Source organism: Psittacula echo, assembly GCF_963264785.1.
Source record: "Psittacula echo genome assembly, chromosome: 1".
Lineage (NCBI taxonomy): Eukaryota > Metazoa > Chordata > Aves > Psittaciformes > Psittacidae > Psittacula > Psittacula echo.
In genome coordinates this window covers 167,822,667-167,837,901 of record NC_137735.1, presented here as the reverse complement: position 1 = coordinate 167,837,901, position 15,235 = coordinate 167,822,667, and the positions used below count along the sequence as shown (strand labels likewise).

Sequence of the window (15,235 nt, the reverse complement as noted above, 5' to 3'; positions counted from 1 at the left end):
TGTTTCCTGAAGCATTCAAGAAATGTGTAGATGAGGCCCTTAGTGACATGGGTTATTGGTGGCCTTGGCAGTCCTGGGGTAAAGGTTGGACTTGATGATCTTAAAGGTCTTTTCCAACCTCATTGATTCTATGATTTTATGAAATATATTAACAAAAAATTATTAAGTCTTCTGTGAAGTGGAAGGGAATTGGAGTCTGTTCACATCCTGCATAGATGAATATAATAGAAACAGAATGGTCTATGAATTAGTCCTTTTTTGGTGTATGCTTGGTTATTTTCTAATAGGTTGTCTGAAACAGAACATTTACATAGCAGCACAAAGCAGGATATGAGGTATTTGGAGGAGCAGCTGGAGGAAGAACGGGACCGTCGTCTTGCTGTGGAGGAGGCGCTGTCTGCAGCACAGGATCAGATCAGGAGGTGAGAGAGCCTGGGCAAACAGGCAGTGTCACCATAGAAATATGGTGATCCTAGCTCTGTGTTCATCTAACACTGCATTACATCCTACTGTTGAGTATCACTGGGGGCATAGAAATGACTATACTATGTTTCTGACAGAATGGCTGAGGTTGGAAGGGACCTCTGGAGGTCATCCAGTCCAATGACCCTGCTAAAGCAGGTCTATCTAAAGTCAGTTGCCCAGGACCATGTCCAGATGGCTTCTTAGTATCCCCAAGGATGAAGACTTCACAATCGTCCTGAGCAGCTTGTGCCAGTGCTCAGTCACCCTTACATTAAAAAAAAAAAGACGTGTTTCCTGATGTTCAGCCTATCCTTCAATTGTAGACAAAGATAGAATGAGACAACAGACTAGACATTAGAATCATAGAATAGTTAGAGTTGGAAAGGACCTTGAGATCATCTAGTTCCAACCCCCCTGCCATGGGGGGGTCACCCATGTCACCCAAGGCCTCATCCAACCTGGCCTTGAACACCGCCAAGGATGGAGCATTCACAACCTCCCTGGGCAACCCATTCCAGTGCCTCACCATCCTCTCAGTAAAGAATTTCTTCCTTATATCCAATCTAAACTTCCCCTGTTTAAGTTTGAACCCGTTACCCCTTGTCCTGTCACTACAGTCCCTGATGAATAGTCCCTCCCCAGCATCCTTGTAGGCCCCCTTCAGATACTGGAAGGCTGCTCTGAGGTCTCCACGCAGCCTTCTCTTCTCCAGGCTGAACAGCCCCAACTTTCTCAGCCTGTCTCCATACGGGAGGTGCTCCAGTCCCCTGAACATCCTCGTGGCCCTCCTCTGGACTTGTTGCAACAGTTCCATGTCCTTTTTATGTTGAGGACACCAGAACTGCACACAATACTCCAAGTGAGGTCACGCTCCTTTTGATGCAGCCCAGGATACGGTTGGCTTTCTGGGCTGTGAGCGCACACTGCCGGCTCATGTTCATTTTCTCATTGACCAATACCTCCAAGTCCTTCTCTGCAGGGCTGCTCTGAATCTCTTCTCTGCCCAACCTGTAGCTGTGCCTGGGATTGCTCCGACCCAGGTGTAGGACCTTGCACTTGGCATGGTTAAACTTCATCAGGTTGACATCAGCCCACCTCACAAGCATGGCGAAGTCCCTCTGGATGGCATCCCTTCCCTCCAGCGTATCAACCGAACCACACAGCTTGGTGTCATTGGCAAACTTGCTGAGGGCACACTCAATCCCACTGTCCATGTCACCGACAAAGATGTTGAACAAGACCAGCCTCAATGCCGATCCCTGAGGGACACTACTCTTTACCGGTCTCCAGCCGGACATGGAGCCATTGACCACAACTCTTTGCGTGCGGCCATCCGGCCAGTTCTTTATCCACCGAGTGGTCCACCTATCAAATTGATGTCTCTCCAATTCAGAGACAAGGATGTCATGTGGGACAGTGTCAAACGCTTTGCACAAGTCCAGGTAGATGACATCAGCTGCTCTGCCCCTGTCCATCAGTTCCGTAGCCCCATCATAGAAGGCCACCAAATTGGTCAGGCAGGATTTCCCCTTAGTGAAGCCATGCTGGCTGTCACCAACCACCTCCTTGTTTTTCATGTGCCTTAGCATGCCTTCCAGGAGAATCTGCTCCAAGAGTTTGCCAGGCACAGAGGTGAGACTGACTGGTCTGTAATTCCCCGGGTCATCCGTTTTCCCCTTCTTGAAAATGGGGGTTATATTTTCCTTCTTCCAGTCATTGAGAACTTCACCTGACTGCCATGATTTTTCAAATATGATGGCCAGTGGCTTAGCAACTTCATTCGCCAGCTCCTTCAGGACCCGCGGGGATGTTGTCAGGTCCCATGGACTTGTGTACCTTTAGGTTTTTAAGATGGTCTCGAACCAGATCCTCTCTTACAGTGGGCCTAAGGTCTTCATTCTCACAGTCCCTGCGTTCGCCTTCCAAGACTTGGGTGGTTTGGTCAGAGACTTTGCCAGTGAAGACCGAGGCAAAGAAGTCATTAAGAACCTCAGCCTTCTCCAAATCCTGGGTAGCCAGTTCACCCGATATCTTCTGAAGGGGGCCAACGTTGTTCCTAGTCTGTCTTTTACTCACTATGTACCTGTAGAATCCCTTCCTATTATCCTTAACATCCCTAGCCAAGTTCAATTCTAACTGGGCCTTAGCCTTCCTCACCTGGTCCCTAGCTTCCCGCCCAGAATCCCTGTATTCTTCCCAGGCTGCCTGTCCCTGCTTCCACCTTCTATAAGCCTCTTTTTTCCTTTGAATTTTCCTGAGCAGCTCCTTATCCATCCAAGGTGGTCTCCTGGCCCTCTTGCTGCACTTCCTTCTAGTTAGGATGCAACACTCCTGAGCTTGGAGCAGGTGATCCTTGAATAACAACCAAGAGTCTTGGGTCCCCCTGCCCTCTAGGGCTGTGTCCCATGGAACCTTACTAAGCAGGCTCCTGAAGAGGCCAAAGTCTGCTCTCTTAAAGTCCAGGGCAGTGAGCTTGCTGCACGCTCTTCTCACTGTCCCGAGGATCTTGAATTCAACCATCTCATGGTCACTGCAACCAAGGCTGCCCTGGAGCGTCACATTTCTAACCAGCCCTTCCCTGTTGGTGAGCACGAGGTCAAGCATGGTACCTCTCCTTGTTGGCTCCTCTATTACTTGCAGAAGAAAGTTGTCTTCCAGACAATCGAGGAACCTCCTGGATTCTTTGTGCCGGGCTGTACCTTCACTCCAACAGGGTTGTTGAAGTCCCCCATGAGAACAAGGGCCTGTGAGCGTGAGGCTGTTCCTATCTGCCTATAGAGCACTTCATCCACAGATTCCTCTTGATCAGGCGGTCTGTAACAGATCCCCACAATAATGTCCCCCATCGCTGCTCTCCCTTTAACCTTGACCCACAAACTCTCTGTCGACTGCTCACCCGTCCCCAGACAGAGTTCCATACTCTCCAGCCTATCCCTAACATAAATAGCAACTCCCCCTCCCCGCCTGCCAGGCCTGTCTTTTCTATAGAGCCTGTAACCTTCCATTCCAACACTCCAGTCATAGGAGCCATCCCACCATGTTTCTGTGATGCCTACTATATCATACTCCCGTAGTCGTGCACACATCTCTAATTCCTCTTGTTTGTTTCCCATGCTACGGGCGTTTGTATAGAGGCATCTGAGCCGAGCTCCAAATGAAGCATGCACAGTGGCTGGAGCGACTGGAATATCTCTGCATCGCTCCGAGCATTTATTGTAGGTGCTGGCAACTGACTGTGTGTGATGGGATGGAACGACGCCCCCATCCCCCAACACATCTAGTTTAAAGAAACCTTGACCAGCCTGGCAAGCCTCCTACCAAAACCATTCTTCTTTGTCAGATCAGCTCTACCAGCCCCCAGTAGACCTGGCCTACTAACTTGGGTCCCGTATTCAAAACACCCAAACCCCTGACTATGGCACCATCCTTTTAACCATTTATTAACTTTGCCAATCCTCCTAGCTTTTTTAAGGTCTCCCCCTTTATCCTGGAGAATTGATGAAAAGACAATCTGAGCTCCAGAGCCCCTAACCACCTCTCGCAGGGCTCTGTAGTCCTTTATGTTCTCCAGCCTACTGCTATCAACATCACTAGCAACCACATGGATCACCAGAAGTGGGTAATAGTCTGTGGGTCTCACTACAGCAGGCAGCCTCTCTGCAACATCCCTGATCCGTGCCTCAGGTGGGCAACACACCTCCCTTGAGACCGGGTCAGGCCGACAGATGAGTGCCTCTGTCCCTTTCAAAGTAGAGTCCCCTACCACTATGACCCGTCTCTTTTTCCTGGCAGCACCAGTAGTGATCTTCTTTACTGGCGCACCAGCCAGCTGTTTCTGGTGCAAGTTCCCTTCCTTCTTAGCACCCTGCAGAACAGCAAAGCGGTTCTGGGTGGGGACAGCAGCTTTAGGAGGAAGCCCCTTGTTTTTAATTGTCCTCTTCCTCTTTTTTTTTTTTTTGTTTCTTACCCATTTCCTCCTTCTCAGTCGCTACCCTTTGTTAAATACATTTGAGCAGAAGCACCATATGCTCCTCTGGTTATAGTTTTGGCAGACAGTAAGGTGCCACACATTGCCGAGCCAGCTGTGACTGGTGCAGGGCACTTCATGGCCTCCTGCCACACAGCTCTGCTTTGCAACTCCCTGTTACCAAAGCCTTGCTGTTTATACCCAAAACACATGTATCTCAGGTTACTTGACAGATGCCATTATACTCAGCAGAGAAAAGGAACCTGACCTACACTAGACGTTAGGATGAGGATGCAGTGAGGTACATATTAGAAATGCCTCTTTCTTCTTATTGACTCTAAAAGTGGGTTTTAGCATGTAACTTGATTGTAGGCACTTGTGCTGTGCAAGTTAAAATAAACCTCACTGTTGGAGTCTTTTACATGAAAGCAATGGCTTTCTTCTGACACATGCTTATTCAGAAGGAAAATGGTATGTGGAAGATTTCTAGGCCCCAGTTCCCTGGTGATCACTACATGACTCAGACAAGTGTAGCCTCTTCTAGTGTTAAAGTCTGTGTAAGCCTCCTACAACTGGTTTCACTTCACTAATTAAAGCTAGCCTGAAGAATTGACGGTGCTGCTTCTGCATTCCATCATTTAATAGTATCTTATCCATCTTGAATATCTGTTACTAGAAAACAGTTGGCAAGAACCAGCACTGTTGGGACCAGAGCTGGTTTCTAAAATTATTTCATAGAATTAAAAATATACAGTTAAATCATCTGCCCTGGTTTCTTTCAAGTCACACACTATGAAATTTCACTTGGAGGCCACCAGTAGAACACAGAGACCTCAGTTAAGTTAAAGAGCTTGAAATTTCTGAAAGACAAAAAAGTTAAAAATAAACCAAGCCAAACAGCACCAAAAGAGCAATGAGTTGAAGTGACAGGGTATAAATTAGGGAGGACTCTGCTGCCAGCAGCTGAGCTGTCCTGCTGGAGAGGAATGGTAGTCTGCACATCATGCAGATGGAAGTTCTACTCTCCAACTAGAACTGTAACAATGGACACAGGAAGTGGCTGGCACTGAGCAAGCACAATATGCCTTCTCTGCCATGGTTTCACCAGTCTCTCCCAGTGGAGAAAGGAGGATCACCCAGTCCTTCTGCGCAGCTTGAGCTCAGCAGGCAGTACAGTAGCACAAACAAAACCAGTTCTTGTCAAGTGAGGCCACAGATAGCTTGCAATGGTTGTTTTCTGTTTGAAGAAATACCTCCTTTCCTCAGCTTGTCTGGAGTGTTGGTCTGGGATATCACAAGAAATTTAATCTCGCTTCATGTTTTTTTGTGCCAGGTTTCAGTCAAGTGAGTGGGCATCTTCCTTAAGTGCTGGCGTTGATATGACTCCAAGTCAAGAGTGTTCCTTGCTGATTGACTCCATGGATAATAATTACAGCAAAGTAAGAATTTACATCCACAGCTGTCAGTGATGTGAGCCCTGGCTGATGCAAGAAAATGTGAACTGAAAACTCTGAACCTGTAGCAGCTAAACCCTTCTGTAGGCACATGTAAATCCTTAGGGTTTGTGTAGGTTTCTGCTCGTCTTACTCTGGTTTTCAAGCCAAAAGCCACATTGTTCTGATCATGGCTGTGCTACAGTCTGCATAAGCAGACTAAATTTCAGGGCTCACTAAAGTGTAGGACAGCATTGTCTGTGCCTAAAACATGGTCCTGTGTTCCCTGTAGAATATGCACGGCCTCAGTGGTGAGCAAATAGGCAAAATCTGTGCAAACAGTGTGCAATCTCATGCATAACAAACGTATGTGTTACTGGCCCTAGCATCTGTAATGTCTGGATAATCTGCTCTATTGTTTAGCAACCATCTCATATTTTTCTCACTCATGGTCTTTCAAACCTGCATCAGTCAACCTGGAAGCTGAAGTGGGGAGCTGCTTTTTCACTGCTAGATGACAGCCTGGCAGTAACCTGTCCTGTTTTGCTAAAGATGAAGCCCTGCTGAAGAGTTTGCCCTCTGGTCTCTCCAAGATTTGGGGGTGATGCTTTCAAGAGCAGCATCAGCAGAATTATGACAAGAGTCATCCATAATTGGATGCTGTTCTGTGCTCATGCTTGGGGTTTGTGACCAGAATAGGCAGGTTCATTTTTTCTACTGGAACCTTGCCAGTTGATGTTACACTGACTCCTGGAAGAGCCCCTGTAGAATAAAGTCACTCTACAACAGCTGTTTCAGCAGCTTCAGAAGTCCTTTCACTGCAAGTGTGAAACAACAAATAACTTCATTCTTTTAGGCCAGATTCCTAGTAGTTCGAGGCTCTAGCAGAGAAGTACCATTGATCCATTTGTTTATATTTCACTTGGAGGGCCTATAAATTCATAGAGACCAAATGTTAAAGAGAGATGTTCTGCATTCTGCTGCCTTTTCTCAAGCAGAATTGGAGAAAGCTGGTTCATGAGAAACATGCAGAGAGCAAGGGAAGGGGAATATTTCACAGAGGATTTGCTCTAGAGGTCAAATCTGACAGTGGAACAGGTTTGGGAAGATTCATGCTCATTAACCTTCATGGTCTGGAGAGCTCTGGGTGAAGGCAGCTGGGGACATATCCATTCCTGGTACTGACAGGTCTCTCTTTTACTCTTCCAGACTTGGAATACACTTGGACTACGACGCCTGTTACGCTCTCTCTTCCGTTCTCGGACACACTTGCCTCTGCTAGTGGCTATGTATCTGTTTGCTCTCCATGTCCTTCTCTTCCTGTGCTTTACAGGCCACCTGTGAACAGGAATAACAGCCTTTTCTGGAGCCACAACCCTCCTTGTAATGAGGGCTTGCATTCTATATTGACATGGTAGCACTTCACTCAACTACCTTCTTTTTCCAAGTCAGCCCATAATGACCAGCTGCACCCAGCACCTTGTACCTAGGTTGGTTGCTGTCCAAGTATGCAGCAGCCAGGGCTGATGCTTGGGATCTGTTTCCAGGACATATGCCATTCCTTCGGTGTTCTAAATGAGTGGTGCGTTTTCTAAGCCAGGGTCCTCATGCTACTGGCTTCAAGGACAGCATTTCTTCCTGTACCTGGAGGTAGCACCACTCATTTTAGATAGTATTGTGCTGTGGTAGGAATAAGAAAAATATTCTTGGGTTGCTGCAGTTACTACAGCACTTCCAGGAACTTCAGAACCTTCCCGCTCTTAGACTGGTCAGTGAGTTGGGTTGGGGAAACCCTGCAGCTAGGTACAAGAAAGAGCAGCTACTTCTCTTTCTTCCATCCCTTAGGTTTGCTCCATGGCTCAGTGCTGCTTAAAATGCATATCCTAAGGAAGTTGTGGACACTTTAAGGAACATGAATTGAATTGCAAAATTGTGATTCCTGCTTAGTTGCATCTCCTGATGAAAAATGGCCAAAATGCATATATCCAGACCTGCTGAGCATTCCATTTAGAAGCAGTCATACATCTGCCCTGACGAGCTTGTAAATTAACGCCAGTAACTTAGCTATTGAAAAGGAATAGGAAAAAACTTTTTAGCTCTAAGTTAATGACTTTGCCAGTTACAGCATTTGTGCACCTCTCATGATGGAAGGTGCTTGCATACCTCTTGAAATCAGAGCAGCCATGCTCCAGCATTCTAATCCACTGAACCCTTGCCACAAGATTAAAGCTGTGCAGGCTGTGTTTAAGGGTTCCGTAATGTGGAATGTGGTCCCAAATCAAAAGCAGAAGCTCCAGAAATAAACTGTTTTCCCTATGCTGAGGAGGGGACTGCAATTTCAAAACCTTCTGACATCTCTGCGTTAGGAAAAGCCTATTGTAGAAAGCTAGTGCTGGTCATTGGATCTAGAGCAGACTGATGTAAATGGACTTGAGCTTATAGGACACACGGAAAGCTGTCTTTTCTAAAGAACTCTTTAATATGTCCTGCAATTCAGACCACCCTGTTCCAAAGGGAGAATGCTGAATGCAAAGAAGATAGCTCCAGTCAAGTTCCCTGTCAAAAGACCAAGTGGTCAGGTCATTCTGTTCAGAGTACTTTCTAGAAGGATTCTATTTGCCTCTTACTATAGTATTAACAGCCATGTTTTTTTCCCATGGGAAAGAGGTAATTCTTCTGATATTGCTAGTAAAGTAAGATTCCTCTAGCCAGTAAACAAAGCCTGTTTGAGGCTGAGATGATTTCATCATGGTAAAATAACTGGATTTCTGGTGGGTCCAGAACATTGGCATTACGTATCCATTTGTGCACTACCCTTGATTATCTGTGTGGACTTCCTCAACTATATAAAATAGAGAGACCAAATACTTTGCCTATAGGTTCCTTGGACATGTATATATAATAAAGATTATTTTTCTGGTGAAATTTGTATATTATTGTCATGTAAGGTCTGCTGAAGGGTATAGAGCTGCTGCATCATACCTTTTACAAGACCATCATGGGACTGTAGGTCACTTTCGTGTACACTTCCTTGTATGCTGATAGCAGAAGCTCTGTTTCTTCATATTACTTGAATGCCTCTGGAGATTACCTTTTTCCTCTGTCTCACCTCTCCCTCAGCGTTTTTCAGCTTTTACTGCCATGATGAAAGAAGAAAATAGCACTTTAATAATGAAAGCAATTTCAGTAAAACAAGACCTGCTTGGATTTACTTGTGTTTGCATTTGGGCACATTTCATAGAAGCACAGTACAGTTAGGATTGGAAAGGACCTTAAGATCATCTAGTTCCAACCCCCCTGCCATGGGCAGGGACACCTCGCACTAAACCATGCCACCCAAGGCTCTGTCCAACCAGGCCTTGAACACCGCCAGGGATGGAGCATTCATAACCTCCCTGGGCACCCTGTGCCAGTGCCTCATCACCTTAACAGTAAAGAATTTCTTCCTTATATCCAATCTAAACTTCCCCTGTTTAAGTTTGAACCCGTTGCCCCTTGTCCTGTCACTACAGTCCCTGATGAATAGCCCCTCCCCAGCATCCTTGTAGGCCCCCTTCAGATACTGGAAGGCTGCTCTGAGGTCTCCATGCAGCCTTCTCTTCTCCAGGCTGAACAGCCCCAACTTTTTCAGCCTGTCTCCATACGGGAGGTGCTCCAGTCCCCTGATCATCCTCGTGGCCTCCTCTGGACTTCTTGCAACAGTTCCATGTCCTTTTTATGTTGAGGACACCAGAACTGCACACAATACTCCAAGTGAGGTCTCACGAGAGCAGAGTAGAGGGGCAGGATCACCTTCAACCTGCTGCTCACACCCCTTTTGATGCAGCCCAGGATACAGTTGGCTTTCTGGGCTGCGAGCGCACACTGCCGGCTCATGTTCATTTTCTCATTGACCAACACCCCCAAGTCCTTCTCCGCAGGGCTGCTCTGAATCTCTTCTCTGCCCAACCTGTAGCTGTGCCTGGGATTGCTCCGACCCAGGTGTAGGACCTTGCACTTGGCATGGTTAAACTTCATCAGGTTGGCATCAGCCCACCTCACAAGCATGTCAAGGTCCCTCTGGATGGCATCCCTTCCCTCCAGCGTATCAACCGAACCACACAGCTTGGTGTCATTGGCAAACTTGCTGAGGGCACACTCAATCCCACTGTCCATGTCACTGACAAAGATGTTAAACAAGACCAGCCTCAACGCCGATCCCTGAGGGACACCACTCTTTACCGGTCTCCAGCCGGACATGGAGCCATTGACCACAACTCTTTGCGTGCGGCCATCCAGCCAGTTCTTTATCCACCGAGTGGTGCACCCGTTAAATTGATGTCTCTCCAATTTAGAGACAAGGATATCATGTGGGACAGTGTCAAACGCTTTGCACAAGTCCAGGTAGATGACGTCAACTGCTCTGCCCCTGACCATAAGTTTCATAGCCCCATCATAGAAGGGCACCAAATTGGTCAGGCAGGTGGGAGAGGGGAGGGAAGCCCCAGCAGCGCTGGGGACCCCAGGGTGGGAGGTGACTTACCAGGCAGAGTGTGTGCCGGGCTCTGTTTGGGCTGCCCATGCTGCTGGGGGTTGACCTGTTGCACGCTCCTACCTGGCACGACTCGATTCCACCTTGTGGGTACCCGGTGCATAAGTTGTGGCGAAAGATGTCCCCCTGATACCCCTGGCTGCTGTTACAGGTGTTCACATCAATGAGTTGGACCTTGGCCTCCTGCAGGATATCAGCAGTTTCTCCCGCTGGGAGCACAGAAAAGAAATAACACCCAGCAGCTCGTGACAGTTTTCCTGCCCTGTCTGGGTGAGCCCTTTCCCTAGCACTTGGCTTTGCCCTTTGAGAGGCACTGGACCCATGTTTCCCTTCTGTCTTGCTCCTCACAGCAGGTCAGGCCCATCTCTTGAGGCACACGTCCCTGGAGCCTGACACTGCGAGAGCGCCTCTGCTGCCGGGGAGCCTGGCCCATGTCCCTGGTGTGCCAAGCTTGCGCTGGGGACACGAGTGCTTCTTGGGAACTCGCATCCATCGAACCCCAGCCACTGATGTAGCAGTCTGTCAGCTGGGGCACTGCCAGTGAGGCGTCAGGCACACAGGCAAGCTGAACGTAGTTCCTGCACTGGACAGGCTGGTCCAATTCCAGCAAGGCGATGTCGTTCCCCTCTGAGATGTTGGTGTAGAGTTCATGAACAATCACCTGCTTAACCACCATGCGCCACACTGGGACATGCCTAGAAGTCTGATGGAGAGAGGGCTCACAGGGAGCACAGCCACGTGCCTGCTGCTTCCCAAGGGAGAGAGGAAAGCAGTCATAGAATAGGAACATATAATCAGGGAATGGTTTGAGTTGGAAGGGACCTTCAAAGCTCATCTAGTCCACCCCCCCCGCAATGAGCAGGGACATGTTCAACTAGATCAGGTTTCCCAGAACCACATCCAGCCTGGCCTTGACTGTCTCCAGTGATGAGGCATCCACCACTTTCCTATATTTTACCACCCTCACTGTAAAGAATTTCTTCCTCACATCCAGCCTGAGTCTCCCCTCTTTAAATTTGAAACTATCACCCCTCATCCTATCCCAATAGGCCCTGCTGAAGTCTGTCCCCAAGTTTCTTACAGGCCCCTTTTAAGAACTGAAAGGCCCCAGAGCCACCTTTTCTCCAGGCTGAACAGCTCCAACTCTCTCAGCTGTTCTTCATAGCAGAAGTGCTCCAGCCCTCTGATAATTTTTGTGGTCCTTCTCATGACCCTCTCCAACAGGTCTGTGTCTTTCCTGTACTGAGGACTCCAGAGCTGGATGCAGACTCCAGGTAGGATCTCACTAGAGCAGAGGGGCAGGATCACCTCCCTTGACCTGCTGGCCATGCTCCTCTAGCTGCAGCCAAAGATATGATTGTCCTCTGGGCTGTGAGCGCATACTGCCTGCTCACGTCCAATCTTCCATCCACCTGTACCCCCAAGTCCTTCTTCTCAGGGCTACTCTCAATCCCTCCATCCTCCCACCTGTATTGATACTGGAGGTTGCCCTGACCCACATGCAGGACCCTACACTTAGCCCTGTTGAGCCTCATTAGGTTTGCATGAGCCTCAAGCCTATCCAAGTCCCTGTGGATGGCATCTTCTCCCTCAGGTGTGTCAACTGCACCACTCCTAGAATCATAGAATCATAGAATAGTTAGGGTTGGAAAGGACCTTGAGATCATCTAGTTCCAACCCCCCTGCCATGGGCAGGGACACCCCACACTAAACCATGTCACCCAAGGCCTCATCCAACCTGGCCTTGAACACCGCCAAGGATGGAGCATTCATAACCTCCCTGGGCACCCTGTGCCAGTGCCTCACCACCCTAACAGTAAAGAATTTCTTCCTTATATCCAATCTAAACTTCCCCTGTTTAAGTTTGAACCCGTTACCCCTTGTCCTGTCACTACAGTCCCTGATGAATAGCCCCTCCCCAGCATCCTTGTAGGCCCCCTTCAGATACTGGAAGGCTGCTCTGAGGTCTCCATGCAGCCTTCTCTTCTCCAGGCTGAACAGCCCCAACTTTCTCAGCCTGTCTCCATACGGGAGGTGCTCCAGTCCCCTGATCATCCTCATGGCCTCCTCTGGACTTGTTCCAACAGTTCCACGTCCTTTTTATGTTGAGGACAACAGAACTGCACACAATACTCCAAGTGAGCTGCATGTCGTCTGCAAACTTGCTGACAATGCACTCAATCCCACTGTCTGTGTTGTTGATGAAGACACTAAAGAGTACTGGTTCCAGTACAGACCCCTGAGGGATGCCACTCATCACTGGTGTCCATTCAGACACTGAGTCATTGACCAATTGACCCTCTGGATGTGACCATCCATCCAACTCCTAATCCACCAAGCAGTCCACTCATCAAATCATACCTTTCCAGTTTAGGATGTTGTGGAGGACTGTGTCAGGCTTTACAGAAGTGCAGATAGACAACATCCATAGCCCTCTGTTTCTCAACTAATGTAGTAACAGTGCTACGGAGGGTGCGCCTCCCCTCAGCGTACCTTAGGCTCAAGGAAGGCTGAGCTGGAGGCTGCTAGGGGGTTGCAGCACGAGCCCAGCTTTCTCTGAGCAGTCTCTCACTGGGCTCTGAGTGCCCGGGCACTGGGTGTTCTGCAGGGAAATGGGATGGGAATAGCATGTGGTGCTGCGGACAAGGCGCCTGCTGGTGTTGTGGGGATGTTCCCGTGCCCTGGTCCTCTTACCTGGCCTCAGTGAAGCAGTGGGCTGCCAAGAGAACCCACTGTGGGCTGATGAGTGACCCTCCGCAGACGTGCGCCATGCCCCTGTGCAAGATTGTCTGGACGCTGACGATCCAGGGCCAGGAGCCTGGCTGGGCATGTGTGCCCCCAACAACACATGATGTGCCGTGATACACAGCCACGAGCCACAGCCCACAGGTCCTCTAAGAGAAACTCGTCACTGTCCTGCTTTGATGGCTGCTGCTGCTGGGGCTGAAGGTCAGCTTCTGCCTTCCCCACAGGGCACTGCATAGACAGCAGGACCAGGGAACCCTGTGGGACGTGTGTCCATCTGCCTGTGTTTCTATTTTAGTCCATAGATGAGTTGTGCCAACAGCCTGGGGCTGGCAGGGAGCCAGAGGCTCCCATGTAGGGTTTGGGTGTGGTGGTAGCGTGGCCTTGGTGGACAAGCAGATACCCTCCAGTGAATCCCGTCATAGCTGGGACCCCAAGCCCTCTCCCAGAGCCTCAGGCCGCTTACCCACAGCCATGGGCAGGCCAGCACATGGCCAGCAGGACGAACAGGGGGAGCAAATCCATCAATGCCATAGGCCCACAAGCACTGAAGAGCTGAGGGCTGGTGGCCACCACTGCAGCAGCTGCCAAACTGCCACAGCACCCACATTGCCCTTGGTGCTGGAGCTGATGACACAGAAGGGCTGGTTCCACGGGGCGTTCTGGGCAGGAGGGGAGGCAGGAGCTGGCACTGGGCACCCCCCACACAGCCCTTCTGAACACTCTGCCTGTGGGAGAAGGGATGCAGCCCTGCAGCGGCAGCAGCACCTGGCTGTGAGCACTGCTGCTCCCAACTAGCAGGGAAACAAACCAGTGCGGCATCAGAGCCTCTGAGAGTTCACTGCCACCCTGCTCTCTGCAGCTGTCTGCCACCAGGTCCTTCCCAAGAAGCATACACCAGAGAACATAACTACTACAGGCAGTATGCACGTTTGGGTGCTGAAGGCCTGACGTGGTTACAACCGCGGCAGGGAAGCAGTGATGTGCCAGACAAATAAGCTATGCACAGCCACAGAATGTCCACCTTCCTGCAGAGAGCACAGTGACGTGCAGATGCAGCACAGTCCAAACTGGTTACCTCAGCCACAGCAACATCCTCTGGCAGGCTTCACATCCTTCCTGTCTATGAGTTCCATTGCTGTTCTGGGCCCACACTGAGAAGTGCAGTTGTGGCACCCGATATGCATGGCTAAGGATATGCAATTTTAAACTCTAGACAAAAGAGGATGCTTCTGGGAATTCTATTGTTAATGATATTTCACATATATTAACAAAAAGAATCCGGACTAAGATAATAATGCCCTTATTCAGAGGAAGACAAAGTGAGACAGAAGGAGGTATTTCAGAAAAACTCCTGAAGTTGGTATTTAAGGTAAACCAGAGAACTGAGGAACTAAAATCTCTTCAACAGTTTACTCAGACTGGAATTAGAAATAAGTTGTCATTACACATCCATCACTGCAATCCGTTTTCAAAGACAAGAAAATGTAATGGACTCTGGAGACAGGGAAGAAGGTCATGAGATCCCTTAAATGAGGATCTATCTCAGCTGGACCAGGACTGCAGGGGGGGTCTCCCCAGAGCGCAGCAGAGGGGCAGGATCCCCTCCCTGAGCTACTGCTCATGCTCTGGGGGTGCAGCCCAGCACACGGGGGTGTGGGTGTGGGGGGGTGCTTCTGAGCTGTGTGCAGGAGTTTGCACTTGTCCTTCTTGAACTTGTTGAACACCATGAGGTTCACACAGTCCCACCTCTCCAGCCTGTCCAGGTCCCTCTGGATCTCATCCCTTCCCTCCAGCCTGTTGATGACACCACACAGCATGATGTTATCAGCAAACTTGCTGAGGGTGCTCAATCCCACTGTCCATGTCACTGATAAGGATGTTAAACAGCACCAGTCCCAGTACTCACCCCTGTGGAACACTACTTGTCCCTGGCCACTATGTGGACATTGAGCAATTGACCCTAGCTCTTTTTGAGTGCAACCATCCAGCCAATTCCTTATTCACCAAGTGGTCCATGCATCAAATCCAGGCCTCTCCAGTTTAGAGACAATACTGTTGTGCAGTGTAGTATTAAATTAGGAAACATTTCTT

At 49.1% G+C, this 15,235-nt stretch overlaps 1 protein-coding gene across 8 annotated transcripts in view; it reads left to right on the top strand.

The window, feature by feature from the left end:
* GOLGB1 (golgin B1) overlaps positions 1-9,046 on the top strand; it is a 51,518-nt gene extending 42,472 nt beyond the window's left edge. For 6 of the 8 annotated variants that reach the window (XM_080638431.1, XM_080638430.1, XM_080638432.1 and 3 more), the window contains 3 exons: positions 288-422; positions 5,766-5,871; positions 7,075-9,046. In XM_080638431.1, the coding sequence (XP_080494557.1) occupies positions 288-422; positions 5,766-5,871; positions 7,075-7,209 (376 nt within the window). In that variant the 3' untranslated portion in view covers positions 7,210-9,046. Of the gene's footprint in view, positions 1-287; positions 423-5,765; positions 5,872-7,074 lie in introns of those variants that run through there. The other 2 variants (XR_013958810.1, XR_013958811.1) reach the window with 2 other exon arrangements.
* Positions 9,047-15,235: the final 6,189 nt, after the last annotated feature.